The sequence below is a fragment of the Hemitrygon akajei genome, chromosome 6 (genome assembly GCF_048418815.1).
Source record: "Hemitrygon akajei chromosome 6, sHemAka1.3, whole genome shotgun sequence".
NCBI classification, from domain to species: Eukaryota; Metazoa; Chordata; class Chondrichthyes; order Myliobatiformes; family Dasyatidae; genus Hemitrygon; species Hemitrygon akajei.
This window is the reverse complement of record NC_133129.1, coordinates 11,547,943-11,564,184: the sequence shown is the minus strand read 5'-3', so window position 1 is coordinate 11,564,184 and position 16,242 is coordinate 11,547,943. Positions and strand designations below refer to the sequence as shown.

The window sequence follows — 16,242 nt, the reverse complement described above, 5'->3', positions numbered from 1 at the left end:
GGCCAATTTTAGTCATTTACTTTTTTTTTAGAGATAGAGCGCAGAACAGGCCCTTCCAGCGCAACAAGCTAACCATCCAGCAACCCACCTATTTAACCCTAACCTAATCACAAGACAATTTACAATGACTAATTAACCAGTACATCTTTGGAGAAAGCTGGAGAAAACTCAAGAGCTCATGGGGAGGATGTACAAACTTCACACAGACAGCACTGGAAATGAACCCCAAACTCTGGTGCCCTGAGCTGTAATAGTTTCGTGCTGACCGCTACACTACTGTGCACCCCCTTTCCTTAGAATAGATATGTTTGAAATACAGAGAGTACAGCAAGGAATCACCAGGCAGATTTCTGGATGGCAGAACTGTTCTGCAAGAACATAGAACATTATGCACACTACAAATCCCTTTAGTCCACAATGTTGAGCTGACCTTTTTATTTACTCTGAGATCAAACTAACCCTTCCCCCTTACACTGCCCTCCACACTTTTCTAACATCCAAGTGCCTTTCAAAGCTTCTTAAATGTCCCAATGTCAATGCAAATGGACTAATTCTGTTCCCGTCTTATACTAGCTCATGCTTCTACCTGAAATGGCTAGTATCTTTATTTTAGATGGTCCCATTTCACTTTAGTTCCTGTCCTGTTACTTACACTGCACAGCAAATAGGTAAGCTGAAAGAAATCTAGCATGCAGTGAAAGCTGCATGAATGCTCTGAAGAAAATTCCTGGCTGTGTTTTGAAGGAGCGCAAAATTTCAAAGACCAATTCTCAAATGTGAAGCCAAAACAAAAGAGCTACAGAAACTAAAATCATAAGTGCCCCATGTATTTTAAAAGACTTCTTTCTCTGGCTTCATTCAGCCTAGTCATTCATCCTGCAGGGGATTATTTATACAACTCAATATTTCCACTTCCACTGTTTATGCAATAAGGAATCAAGGACTGTGCTTTACCCACGAACAATAACTGCTGCCCTTAGTAATAAAGTTATTTGCACAACTGACTCATGGCTGATTTAAATAGCTGTATGCTCGTCCAAACAGTCATACGTTGCACAATGCACGTAAGCAAGTCTGCTACCTGAAAGCATAGACTGGTCCTATTAGATTAGTCTGTCTTTAGATCCTGCATAGTCATGCAGCAATTGCTGCAAAAATATGTGGATGCATCAGTTTCAAACTCAGTCAGCCAACCTGGTTATCAGGAGATGCTCAACTCAGACTAAAACAAACAGGTATTCACTCTCATGAATGAAGTCTCAGAAGTTACTCCAACTTGCAGGACTGTCTGAATGAATAGATTTCTCTGTAGTTAAGTAGAGGTCTAGTTTCAAACCCTGGTCTGAGCTGAACTGTGGCAGGAACACAGATTTTGTTCGCAACTTACTCTCGGATCTTATCAGGGTGGGGGAAGGGATTCAGGAGAGAGAGTTCCTTTGTCACTGTGTGGTGATGCATACTGGCACCGAGATCAGTACCAGATGAAGCTGAGGCCAAGTCTCAGCTGAGATGCCAAAGGAATCCTGCCACTTCAGGAAGCAAACTACTAATATGAAAGACCCCCATCACCCAGGACATGCCTCTTATCATTACTACCATCAAAGAGGCGGTACAGGAGACTGAAGACACACACGCAACATTTTGGGAACAGCTTCTTACCCTTCACCATCAGATTTCTAAATGGTCAATGAACAATACCTCATTATTTTTGCTTTCGCTTCATTCTACTTAATTTTATTTCTTATTGTCATTTATAGTATATTTTATGTATTATGAAGTACTTCTGCATCAAAACAACAAATTTCATTGCAAATGTCAGTGACAATAAACCTGATTCTGATCGTCTGGCAGCAACATAAAATTATGAGACAAAAGTTGGGGTAGATAGCCAGTTTCTTTCCTATGATGGGGTGCCTAAATCTCAGGGCACAGGATTAAGATGAGAACAGAGGTTTAAAGTGGATCTGAAAGGTAAATATTTCAGAGAAAGTATAGTTAACTTCTGGAATAAGCTGACAAAGGCAGTGGTGGAAGCGAGAATGGTAACAATGTTTAGGGGGCATCAGAATAAGATGTAGGGATATGGGGTTCGTGGAGACAAGAAGGATTAGTATAGATAAGCACGGTAGTTGGCATAGATGCAATGAGCCAAAGCTGCCTGTTTCTGTGCTGTATAACTTTATTACTAAGACCATAAGACATAAGAGCAGAATTAGTCCATTCAGCTCATCAAGTCTACAGCCCCATTCCATCCTAGCTGAATTATTATCTGTCTCAACCCCATTCCCCTGCCCTTTCCCCATAAACTGCTACATTTATTAGCTTTTGAATTGAAGCATATTTCAATGTAATTGAATTGAATTGGAGTTATTAACTCCTTCTCCTTCCCTGGACACTCCAAACTTGCTGCATTTACAGCTTTTTCAGCTTTTTACCTTATTCTACTGAATGATAAATATAGAGTTGGAAGAGAAAGCAAAGAAATCAAACTGCAACTACCCAGAAAAAGCTCAACCAGAAATCTGAATTTACAAGATCACAGAAATGAAATGAACTCCAATTGTTACCTTAACTTTAAAAAGGAACAACAAAAGAAGGCCCTTTGGCCCACTGTATCCATGTTGGTCAGAATCAGATTGCTTTCACTTCCCAACCCTTGGATCATATGTAGCCTCATTTGTATCCTCGGTTCACCTTGAGAATTATGTACAGCAAGAGTAACAATTACAAATGTCTAAAGCCCAAAAACATTACAAGTTAGTTAGTTATTTAGAGATACAGTGTGGAACAGGCCCTTCTGGCCCAACAAGCTGCACCACCCAGCAACCCACCTATTTAACACTTGCCTAATCAATGTACAATATTTAATGGCAAATCAACCTACCAATCAGTATGTCTTTGGACTGTGGGAGGAAACTGGAGCACCCAGGGGAAATCCACATACTCAGGGGAAGATCGTACAAACTTCTTACAGAAGACGCCTGAATTGAACTCCAACATCCTTCGCTGTAATAGCATTATGCGAACTGCTACACTACCATGGTGCCCCAATATATTCCAGTGATCAATCAAAATACTTACCTTTCACTTCAATAACATTGCCTCTGTTCCTACCTCAATTAATTTGCTGTTGAAAACTTCATCTATGGCTTTGTTACCCCTTAACTTGAGCATTCCAACACTTATTAGGCCAGCACCCCATCACATACTCGCTTTATACTTAGAATTTAAAACGCTACATACACACACCAACCTGTCAAGCCAGTCCTAATTACCTGCATTCAGATGGAGTAGATAAGAGGAAATAGCTTCCCAAGGTGGACAGATCAATAACCAGAGTGCAAAAACTTCCTGTCCAGATGAAGTGCCTCAACCAGAAATGTCCTTCTCCAGATACTGCCTAACCTGCTGAGTTTCTACAGCAGCTTTTACATGCTCCAGATTCCAGCATCTGCAGTCTCTTGTTTCCTCAGATCTTTTACCCATAGTCTGGTTTGGGTTCAAAATGAACTGTCTGTTAGTCAGTGCACAGAGACCCAAAACCTGCTTAAATATCTTGCTGAAGAAATTACAGGTGTATGGAATACACAGTAGAATGGGATTCTCTTCAAGTGAGCCAACATCAAGTGCTCCACCTAACTCAATGATCCTATGATTGGTGTGTAGTCCTCCCCAGCTCACCTAAGATTCTAAGTTTGGTTTTCATATCCACCCATCACCTGGTGGCACAATAGCATCAGCGCCAGACTCCGGAGTGAAGGTTCCCAGGTTCGAATCCAAGTCGGCCACGCTTCCCATCGGTGCCGGGTTGAGTGTTCAGCTGGCCATTCGGCCTCATAAGAAATATAAGGGTCGAGTCATGAATGTTCATATCATGACTCCGTTAATCCAAAAGGAGACCAATCCTGACACCAAGTGCCAGACAAGAATGGCTGACTGTCTGATGCAACACTGATCTTTGTAGCCTCCTCTAGCCCATGCCTATAGGTGAAGGTTGGAGTTAGTAAGTTGTGGGCGTACTATGTTGGCACCAGAAACCCGGTGACACTTGCAAGTTGCATCCAGCACAATCCTCAGACTGTGTTGGTCGTTGATGCCAACGATACATTTCACTGTATATTTAGATGCACATGCGACATATAAAGCTAGTTTTTAGTCAATCTGACCATGCGCAATCCCAACTTCTCTTATTTACGATCAACAACCTGCAACTGCCAAAAAAGCTCCAGGTCAAATGCTGTTTGAAATATCACTGTAAAGTGTCTTGGGGTTGTTTGCTCCAAGGTGTGCTGCTGTACAGATGGTTAAAAGGCCAACATCATTCACAAAGGAATTCTGTGCTGCATTAATTTTAGAACAGTTAAATGTACTGCACTAATACTGCGTGTTTGGTAACTATAGTAACAAGCCCAAGAATTTTGTTGCTAGCAATATACCAGTTTAATTATATAAATTCATGAGACAATTGTTTCTACAGCACCAGATGTTTAGAATATCGACATAAGTGTACGCGGGTTTTTGAGCCCATTTCAAAGTAAGATTGTGGTCCTGAAACCTCAGTCTAAGAACTTAACTGCCACAATTATTTCTCAACTCACTACCCGGCCTTCCTCTTTGAAACTGCAATGCCATGGGACTTTTTGAATCGCTAGATGTTCATTTCAATATGGATAGACATCTAGAAGACAGTAATTGCACTCAAAGCACCAAAATGAATTTTCCAGAAAGTCATACTCGCAGCCCATGCCAAATGTTATCCCCTGAGCAAAAAGAAAAAAAGATACTGGAGGAAGTCAGCAGGTCAGGCAGCACCTGTGGAGGGAAATGGACAGCTGACATTTCCAGTTGAAACATGCCTACTCTTTCCAAAAGATCACATTTTCCAAAAGGTAAACACTGCTCATTTTTAAAAACAAACTGTGGACACCTAAGATAACTTTAAATTCCCTCTCACAATGCTGATCTTGCCCAAATCATAGTATTACCGAGCATGCTTTTCCATTTGACGGGTAGTTCTGTATTAATAGCAGACCTTTCTGCAAGTGCACATTTCAAATTTCCTATGCACTGCCCTTTCTGAAATATAAAAACACCCGCACACTGTGAAAAGAGGCAACATTCAAACAGATGACTAACCACAAATCAGTCAACAATTTCCTTCTGCCATTTCATTAGCTAGTCAGAGGGAGGGAGAAAAATGCAAAGATTAAAAAGAGAGAAATTCAATTCTAAGATTTTGACTCCAAGGTCTTGGGGCATGGGTATCTTTCACATGATACTGACTGAATTTCTCAGTAGTAATATTGTTTCAGTGCTCAGTTTCTGACAAGGAAACACTACAGTCTGAAAATTGTACAATTTTCACATACAATTTCATAGTAGGCTGAGCCTACTGGGCCTGAACACCTCCCTCTGCAACTGGATCCTAGACTTCCTGATTGGGAGACCTCAGTCTGGATCGGGAGCAGCATCTCCAACACCATCACACTGAGCACGGGGGCTCCCCAGGGTTGCGTGCTCAGTCCACTGCTGTTCACTCTGCTGACCCACGACTGTGCTGCAACACACAGCTCAAACCACATCATCAAGTTTGCCGAGGACACGACTGTGGTGGGTCTCATCAGCTTACAGAGAGGAGGTGCAGCGGCTAACAGACTGGTGCAGAGCCAACAACCTGTCTCTTAATGTGAACAAAACAAAAGAGATGATTGTTGACTTCAGGAGGGCACAGAACGACCACTCCCTGCTGAACATCGACGGCTCCTCGGTAGAGATTGTTAAGAACACCAGATTACTTGGTGTTCACCTGGCGGAGAATCTCACCTGGTCCCTCAACACCAGCTCCATAGCAAAGAAAGTGCAGCAGTGTCTCTACTTTCTGCAAAGGCTGAGGAAAGTCCATCTCCCACCCCCCATCCTCATCACATTCTACAGGGGTTGTATTGAGAGCATTCTGAGCAGCTACATCACTGCCTGGTTCGGAAATTGCACCATCTCGAATCACAAGACCCTACAGCAGATAGTGAGGTCAGCTGAGAAGATCATCGGGGTCTCTCTTCCCGCCATCTCGGACATTTATACTATATGCTGCATCTGCAAAGCAAACAGCATTGTGAAGGACCCCATGCACCCCTCATACAAACTCTTCTCCCTCCTGCCATCTGGGAAAAGGCACCGAAGCATTCGGGCTCTCACGACCAGACTATGTAACAGTTTCCTCCCCTAAACTCTCAGACTCCTCAATACCCAGAACCAGGACTGACACCTTGCCCTATTGTCGGGTTTATTATTTATTGTAATGCCTGCACTGTTTTTGTGCACTTTATGCAGTCCTGTGTAGGTCTGTAGTCTAGTGTAGTTTTCTCTGTGTTGTTGTTTTTTTACGTAGTTCAGTCTAGTTTTACTGTGTCATGTAACACCATGGTCCTGAAAAACGTTGTCTCATTTTTACTATGTATTGTACATAGCAGTTATGGCCGAAATGACAATAAAAGTGACTTGACTTGATAATATTTAACAGTCAAATAAGATGTCAATTAAAACTCCTTTTCAAACTATAATAACACAGGATACTAACCAACTATGCACATGGCGATTTCTCAACTCAAATTTATAAATGTAAACCTACATTTCATTTACACTAAAACAATGACATCCTAAAAAAGACTAGGGGAGGGAAAAGCAAAAACACATTTTCTGTATGTAGAGAAACAGTGCAGAACAGTCCCTCCCGGCCCAGCAACCCACCTATTTAACACTAGCCTAATCACAGGACAATTTGCAATGACCAATTAACCTACTAACTGGTATACCTTTGGACTTTTGGAGGAAGCCAGAGCACCTGGTCATAGGAAGGATGTATATCATAATTAAAATGTAGACAAGTGCAGGAAAGCATCAAACACCCAATGGAGAGGCAGATTTAAATCCAGAGCAGTGTAATACAAAGGACAGAACTTAAGTTCCAGAGATATAAATCATGTTTAGACCACAACTGTGAACAGTGCCATGTACCTTTCATAAAGCAGGATTATAAAGAAAAACTGTTTCCATACCGCCATAAGACACAGAAACAGAATTAAGCCATTTTGCCTATCGAGTCTGCTCCACCATTCCATCATGGCTGATTTAGATAGATAGATAGATAGATAGATACTTTATTCATCCCCATGGGATCTCTCTCAATCCCATTTTCCTGTCTTCTTCCCATAACCTTTGATGCACTGATTAATCAAGAACATCAAGAACCTATCAACCAATGTCTGGGCCTTCACAGCCACCTGTGACAATGATTTCAACAGGTTCACCACCCTCTGGCTAAAGAAAATCCTCCTTATCTCTGTTCTAAATGGATGACTATCTGTTCTGAGGGTGTGTCCTCCAATCGTAGACTCCCCCTCTATTGAAACATCCTCTCTATCTAGGCCCTTCAATATGTTTCTGATATTTAGGAAGTTTAGGATTAAGAAAAAAAACTTAAAAATTAGAAATGTGCTAGTAAATTGTAAAGTGTTAGGAAACACTTCTCTGTGCAAAAGCTCCCCCACCATTCAACACATGCAGCACTGCCACAAGGAAGCAGCATCCATTATGAAGGACCTCAATCATCCAGGCCATTGGGCAGGAGGTACAGGAGCCTTAGGTCTCAACACCAAATTCCAGAACAGTTATCCTTCAACCATCAGGCTCCCGAAACTTCACGCACTTCAACTCTGAACTGATTCTACTAACTACAGACTCACTTTCAAGGCCTCTACAACTCATATTCTCAGCATTATTTATTTGCACAATTGGCTGTTTGTCAGTCTTTGCTTATGTATAGTTTTTCATAAATTCTATTACATTTCATTAGTTTCCTGTGAATATCTGCCAGAAAATGAAACTCAAGGTAGTATATGGTGACACAGACGTACTTTGACTTTTGGGATGAATAGGTCACAAAACAATGTAGCTTCAAACTAAACATTTATCTTGGCCAAATCAATAGGGTGGTCCCATGTTTCCGGAAATCTGAATTTCACATGTAGCAGTGAAGCCACAAATACCAGCTCTGGGCATCAATTTATTCAGATTGGTTTTAAACTGGAGATATTTATCCAGATTAAAGTCCACTCAAGTAGGTGCTGATACAATAATTGTTCAATGCCTTTGAGGCTTTTCACCAACAAAATCTCAAAATTTAGCTGCAAGGCTGGGTCCACTGCTTCAGTCTGCACTCTGCATTAGGGTTGAAATATTCTTCGTGAAACTGCAACTTCTGAGTAAAATGATTCACACACGCTAGAAGTGCAGCAACTGTAGGCAGCAATTTGAATGCAGCAACACTCAAATAATGTCTCTCTCATCTTTAGTGAATCACCTCTTCGTACTGCAGCGTGCTAGTTACAAGCTCCCTTGGCATTTACATGAGACTGTGAACAATTCCCAGGGGGTTAAACAGACTACCATTAACTGTCTGACAGCTCATGCCACAGACACACATTAATATTTAGCACAGATTAAATCAGGAACATTTCCTGCATTTATTTTGTCATAGTTTTACTGAATTATAAATGATATTTCTCTGTGCAAGATAAACAGGGGAAAAAAACAGCAGAATCTTCACATTAATTGCATTGTGTCTTGGATATGGCGGAGGAGGGTTTATTTAGAATAACCCTACAACAATCCAACATATCCAATACAGCAACTCTAGCAGGAAAGTCATTCATTTCTCAAAGATCAGCAAGTTACAGTTCAATGAGGGCTGTAATCTCAGTCAGCTCTAGAGAATCATGGTCTGATCAGGGACAGTCAGCATGGCTTTGTGAAGGGCAGATCATGCCTAACAAGCCTGATAGAGTTCTTTGAGGAGGTGACCAGGCATATAGATGAGGGTAGTGCAGTGGATGTGATCTACATGGATTTTAGTAAGGCATTTGACAAGGTTCCACACGGTAGGCTTATTCAGAAAGTCAGAAGGCATGGGATCCAGGGAAGTTTGGCCAGGTGGATTCAGAATTGGCTTGCCTGCAGAAGGCAGAGAGTCGTGGTGGAGGGAGTACATTCAGATTGGAGGGTTGTGATTAGTGGTGTCCCACAAGGATCTGTTCTGGGACCTCTACTTTTCGTGATTTTTATTAACGACCTGGATGTGGGGGTAGAAGGGTGGGTTGGCAAGTTTGCAGACTCACAAAGGTTGGTGGTGTTGTAGATAGTGTAGAGGATTGTCGAAGATTGCAGAGAGTCATTGATAGGATGCAGAAGTGGGCTGAGAAGTGTCAGATGGAGTTCAACCCGGAGAAGTGTGAGGTGGTACACTTTGGAAGGACAAACTCCAAGGCAGAGTACAAAGTAAATGGCAGGATTCTTGGTAGTGTGGAGGAGCAGAGGGATCTGGGGGTACATGTCCACAGATCCCTGAAAGTTGCCTCACAGGTAGATAGGGTAGTTAAGAAAGCTTATGGGGTGTTAGCTTTCATAAGTCGAGGGATAGAGTTTAAGAGTTGCGATGTAATGATGCAGCTCTATAAAACTCTGGTTAAGCCACACTCGGAGTACTGTGTCCAGTTCTGGTCGCCTCACTATAGGAAGGATGTGGAAGCATTAGAAAGGGTACAGAGGAGATTTACCAGGATGCTGCCTGGTTTAGAGAGTATGGATTATGATCAGAGATTAAGGGAGCTTGGACTTTACTCTTTGGAGAGAAGGATGAGAGGAGACATAATAGAGGTATACAAGATATTAAGAGGAATAGATAGAGTGGACAGCCAGCGCCTCTTCCTCAGGGCACCACTGCTCAGTACAAGAGGACATGGCTTTAAGGTAAGAGGAGGGAAGTTCAAGGGGGATATTAGAGGAAGGTTTTTCACTCAGAGAGTGGTTGGTGCATGGAATGCACTGCCTGAGTCAGTGGTGGAGGCAGATACACCAGTGAAATTTAAGGACTACTAGACAGGTATATGGAGGAATTTAAGGTGGGGGGTTATATGTGAGGCAGGGTTTGAGGGTCAGCACAACATTGTTGGCCGAAGGGCCTGTAATGTGCTGTACTATCCTATGTTCTATCATAGGCACCAGCCTCCCCGGCATTGAGGACGGCTTCAAAACGCGATACCTCTAGAAGGCGGAGTCCTTCATCCAGTACATGAGCCTTTTCATGATGACCACCAGGGAGGAGGTACAAGAGCCTGACGACGCTCACTCAATGTTTTTGAAACTGCCTCTTCTCCCTCACCATCAGATTTCTGAACAGTCTATGAACACTACCACACTATTTTACTTCCTTTTTTGCCCTTAGTTGCACAACTAAAGGGCTACTGGATCAGCTGCAGTGATGACTGGTTTTGCAGCTGAGGACTCACTTTCATGAACTTCAGTTGTTTGCATGCACATTGAGTGTTTGATAGTCTTCTTTAATGGGTTCTATTGGGTTTCTTTGTTTTGTGGCTGCCTGTACAGAGATTAATCTCAGGGCTGTATATAGGATACATACTTTGATATAAATGTACTTCAAATATTTTAATATATTTATTATCACAATTTCTAGTAACTATTAATCTGCCTAATCCCATTGACCTGCACCCCATCCACTGCCCTCCATACCCCTTCTATCCAAATTTCTCATATGTTGAAATATATATTTTTTACTGTAACTTCTGGGTTTTTTTATGCCTTGCACTGTACTGCTGCTGCTGCAAAACAACAAGTTTCAGTGATGATAAACCTGATTCTGATGTGGTATTCTTTGGACATTTGAACTACCAGTGGCTGAAGCAAATGGTCAGATATTATGAGCAACTCCCAAAACTTTCCAAAGATAATTACATTTTAAGCTTCTCCAAGCCAGTACAGTAATTACACATATCAGTGTATAAATGCAAAGTGTTCTCCTAGGTAGGAGGAACTGTAGTAAGAGTCAGCAGGTGTGAATGGAATGTTGGTTTAAGACCTCACAGCAGTTCAGTCATATAGCAAGATGCCCAGTGTGCATCCCACCTTAAAGTTTGTCTCGCTCTCAGAGCACACACCCAGCTCCCTGAGTGACGATAACTGGTAACAAAATTAATAAAGAAACTGCCAGAATCTCCAGCAATCCCCAAACCATCTGAAGCAAACTTTCTTAATCATAAGTGACTACAACTTCTGACAGAAGTTTGTTCTTTATTTCCACACTTGTCACTATATGCAAGTGGCACAAGTTTACAAGGGACACACTGAAACAACAAAAGAAACAATAATAAATTTGCAAACAGCAATCACTTTCTTTCCCCAAATGTGTTAGTTTAACAAATGCAGTCACAGAATTCACAGAAATCACAGAACACTAAAACCCAGTGAAGACCCTTCGGTCCACAATCTTACTCCAACAATCTAACCCATCCTTCCCATAAAGCCTTCTATTTTTCCTCCATCCATGTGGATCCACTAAGAATCCCTTAACTGCCTCTAATGTATTTGCCTCTACCACCACCACCCCAGAACCGCATTTCATGTACTCACCAGCCTCTGTGTAAAAAGACTACATCTGACATCCCCTTACGCCTTTCTCCAAGCTTTTTATATAGCTGCGCAGATCAACCATTTTTACGTGGCCTGAAAACTGTGCAGCACTTTAAATGCTTTTTGTATTATGCAAACTTAAGAATACTTAAAATGAAAATTGAAAAAAATCACACTCTTGATTATCTGTATTAATTGAAAGGTATAATGAAATACAGTACAACAAGGAAAATCTTACACGTCACGTAAATTTTTTTAGCTGTGTCCAATTCCTGCTACACAACAACAAAGCTTACCGTTGCAGGAGCATCTGCACAGCTTAGAGGAACGGTGCCTTTCTCCAACCAACTTAAAATTATGGCCCCTTGTATTAGCCATTCTCACTGGGTAAAAGGCTTGGAAGGTACATTTCACTTACCCTGACCGGGGGGCTACGTGCCTGCACTCGATGGGTGCTCTGAAGATCACGCAACGCAATGCTGCAATTTGCGGAGGAGACGACTCCATTGCTTTGTACCCTGGTGGTGCCATTGAGAGAGTTATTGCCATTCGGCCCACTGTTGCCAGACCTCCTTGGCCGGTGCTTGATGCCATCGAGCAACCGAACCAGCAGGATATTGGTGGGGAGCTCATCGACCCCGCAGTCAACCAACGTCCGGCATTCCGGGCAGCGCAATTCGCTCCTGGAGCTCAGGATTCCCTGCAGGCACCGCCGACAGAATGTGTGCTGGCACGGCAGCACTTTGGCCGTTGCGTCCAGCCGCTCCAAACACACAGGGCACTCCAGCAAGTCCAGCAACACGGACTCATCCATCCCGTCCCTTTGTCTTTCCAAGCCTTCAACTTGGGACAGGCCTCCAACGAAAGAAACTCATCACAACAAAGAGTGATTAGCAATCTGATTTCCAGCCGAGCTTAGTCACGTCACATCCATTCCTTTCCAGTCAACCTTCAATTAACTAGTCTGGAAGAGAACAAAAAAACTGTAATAATAGAGTGGAGCTAGTACAAGATGCACAATTCATTAAAGGATGAATTCCAAACTTTAAGAATGAAAAAAAAGTCTCCAATTTTCATCAGCATCAGCTTGAAATACAATATGCAAATACCCCCAGCAGTGCCCAATCTCCAACAGACAGTAAACAGGGAGGAAAAGCTGGTTACTTTGCTTTGTTATTCCTGTTGGTATTAGTTTATTACTGTCATATGTATTGAAATAGTGAAAAAAATTGTTAGGATGCCATGCATCTAGATAATTGTAAGCAACACACAGGTGCTGGAGGAACTCAGCATCTATAGAAATGAATAAACGTCAACTATTCATTTCCATAGATGATGTCTGACTTGCTGAGTTCCTCCAGTATTTCAAACAAGTGAAAATCTGCAAATGCTGGAAATTCAAGTATGTTGTGTGTATTGCTTTGGATTTCTAGCATCTGCAGACTTTGTAGTGCCTAATTATATCAAGGTAATAATTATTAATTTTGGTTTTAAAAGAACAAAATATATCCCCCACTTTAATTTATAAATAAGGAGATTAGCTTTAATTATTTATTTAGAGATGCTACACAGAACAGGTCCTTCTAGCCCAACGAGCTGCACCGTGCAACAACCCATCTACTAAACCCCAGCCTAATCACGGGACAATTTACAGTGACCAATTAACCTACTAACTGGTACGGCTCTGGACTGTGGGAGGAAACCGGAGCGCCCGGATGAAACCCACGTGCTCACAGGAAGGACGTATAAAATTCTTACAGACCGCGCTGAAACTGAACTCTGAAATGCTGAGCTATAGTAGTGTCGTGCTAACCGCTATGCCGCTGTGACACCCTTTATTTGCCACATATAGCAAAATGTACAGCAAAATGCATCAACAACCAACACACGCTGAGGATTGTGCTGGGGGCAGCCTGCAAGGGTCTCCATGCCTGCAATTCATTAACTCTAAGCTTTGGAATGTGGGAGGAAATTCACACGGTCACAGGGAGAATGTGCAAACTCCTTACATACAGCATCAGGAATCGAAATCCGCCATGATGAAAATATCAAATATATATTTATATCATTAAAGTAGCTGCAAGTATTCCACCATTCACAATATTTCTAAACGTCTTAACTAAAGAAACAGAATATGAATGCTCAGCAAATAAAAGTTAAACAGAGACACAAGACAGAGCAGATGCTGGAATCTGGAACAACAATCTGCTGGAGGAAGTGCAGTGTCTGCCAGAGAACAGAACTCTCCCTGTATCAGGTAATAGAAGTTACAATTGAGTGGAGGCAGGGGGTAGGTTGAGGAAAAGAGATACTTCCAACGTACTACCAGGGAGAGATGGGCTGAAGGGCCTGCTCCAGTCTCTCATTCTCCACGACTCTAAGATGGGCCAAACGGTCATTCCCCGTGCTATACCGCTGGAGGAATTAGCTGGTCAGATGATGCAGTGACAGAGGTAACTACTCACACAAGTGCACACGTTGGAACTTTGTGAGAGTGGCTTCCAGTGCAATACTACAGTACTTCAAGCATTCCAACAGTCTGCTTCCCCCTCGGGTTCTGAGGAGGTCCGGAGGTCGGGGAATCTATTTCGTCACCACAGCAATGACGCCAATTGTAAATTATGCACTTTAGAGCTCGAAACAAGCCCCCGCCCCGAGCTGTTAAGAGATTCTAACAGCTTCATTTCTTACATTGTTTTAACTCTGCACAACATAAATACAACTTTTGCAAACTCGGAGATAACTGCATAATGGTTATAGCGGTTATTTGGTAATTATACCGGCGACATCACGACGTGGTGATGCACTGAAACCCCCCTAAGGGAACATTCAAGCAGATTATCATTCATACTCCTCGGGCGCATATGACTGTGTAAATCCTATGTACGTTACCTGTGTTAGGCGGTATCTATAGGGGAAAAATGATTCCCCACTAACCTTTCTGATGCAAGGTTAGTGTGGGAATTCGGGATTTAAACAAATACACGTTTTCCGAATTGAATATTCGCGTTTAGGTCACCATACCTTTAAAAGTTGGCACTAATAATCGGAAGAGCGCGATTGTATTTCACAATGTTTTCCTTCTGAGCGCGGTGGATGAGCAGAGCTGAGCGGAGGCCAACATGCAGTCACCAGGGACTCGCACACTGGGGTGATTTACTGCTGATAACGAGACAAGGGAGGTGGGGAAGGGGTGATACCAGACAGCCAGGGTGGGTAAGGAAGAAAAGACTGCGAAAAATACTGCGGGCGGAGGCGCCAAGGGATTCAGAAAAGGAAGGATCGAAAGGGGGTCCAGGAAGGTCGTGGTGGAACAGGGTGTGTTGTCTGGGACAGATGAGGGGAGGCGGAAATGGGGGACTGTTGGGGGTAGAAGGGAGCGCTAATGGAGAGACAGGTCGTGGAAGCGATGGTGACTGATAGAGGTGGTGTGATGGGGACGGGACCAGAGTTGAGGAGTGGGAGGGGAAGTGTTGAGGGTGTGATGGGAGGGGTGGGAGGGGGAGGGTGCGATGGGGAGTGAGAGGGGGAGGGGATGATGGGGAGGGGGAAAGGGCTGATGGTGATGGGCAGGGGAGGGGTGTGATGGGGAAGGGAGGGTGTGAGGGGGTAGGGGCAGATAGGGAGGGAATGGGGCAGATAGGGAGGGAATGGGGCTGATAGGGGAGGGGCTGACGGGGTGGGGAGAGGAAGGGACGGGAGACGAGGGGTTGATGGGGAGGGGTGATGGGAAACCGATAGAGATGGGTCTGATGGTGGAAGAAGTGATAAGGGGGTATGATTATAAGGAAAAGAGTGCATGCTGATGAGTGATGGGGTAGTGATGATAAGGAGAGGGATGTTGTGGGAATACATCTCCCATCCAGCTCGGCCCCTGTCCTCCGCCCGCCCACAGCCTATGTCCCTCTCCCCCTCACTCACTCACCCGCTGCCTCCTCTCCTACTGGACTCCTCCTGCCTCAGGTTTGTCCTTTGCCACTCTCTCGCTCTGCCCAGGGTACGAGCTGGAGAGGGAGAGTCCGCTGCGGTGACAGGGGCAGCGGACCCAACACACTCGGTCCCGCAGCCCAACACAACCCGCCGCCGTTGCCAGGCCGCCCAGGGAGAGCAATGCGCAGGCGCGCCAGCCAGGCTCCGCGCCTGCGTTCTCCGGAAATGCCGGCCCATGTCCGCGCCTGCGCCCCTAGGAATGACCGGCATAGTAAATCTGTATTAATGTCAAGAAATCATAAAGTCGTGATGAAAGGTCTCGACCTGAAACATTGACTGTTTATTCCTCTCCATAACCGCTACCTGACCTGCTGAGTTCCTCCAGCATTTTGTATGCGTTGCTCTTAACGTTTAAAAAAAACACTTCTACTTTCTCTTTGGATATTCTTAACATGTCATAACTTTTTATTTCAGCCTCTGTGGTTATTGTAAATTATATCTATGAATCCATTAAAAAATAACACATTTTCTATACACATCTAAATGATTGTGAATAGTATGAATTAGTTTTAAAAAGAGGAAGAAATATGAATATGTGGTAGAACTTTGCAAAATCAAACTTAAAGACATTTTTTCATATCTTTCTTACACTCGTCAAAGCTCTTTGAAAGCAACACACAATCAAGATACTGGAGGAACTCAGTAGGTCAGGCAGCGTTCATGGAGAGCGAAAAACAGTTGACAATTCGGGCCAAGACCCTTCATCAGGAAAATGTGTTTTTGAAAATGTTGTATGAATAGGGTGCTCCCACAGACTTCATAAGAATTTAA

General features: G+C 43.3%; 1 protein-coding gene across 5 annotated transcripts in view; it reads right to left on the bottom strand.

The window, feature by feature from the left end:
* sh3rf1 (SH3 domain containing ring finger 1) overlaps positions 1 to 15,584 on the bottom strand; it is a 194,061-nt gene extending 178,477 nt beyond the window's left edge. For 3 of the 5 annotated variants that reach the window (XM_073047887.1, XM_073047892.1, XM_073047889.1), the window contains exons 1-2: positions 15,407 to 15,584; positions 11,900 to 12,445 (exon numbers count right to left, since the gene is read on the bottom strand). In XM_073047887.1, coding sequence (XP_072903988.1) covers positions 11,900 to 12,295 — 396 coding nt within the window. In that variant the 5' untranslated portion in view covers positions 12,296 to 12,445; positions 15,407 to 15,584. Of the gene's footprint in view, positions 1 to 11,899; positions 12,446 to 14,505; positions 14,634 to 15,406 lie in introns of those variants that run through there. The other 2 variants (XM_073047888.1, XM_073047890.1) reach the window with 2 other exon arrangements.
* Between the last annotated feature and the right edge of the window lie 658 nt (positions 15,585 to 16,242).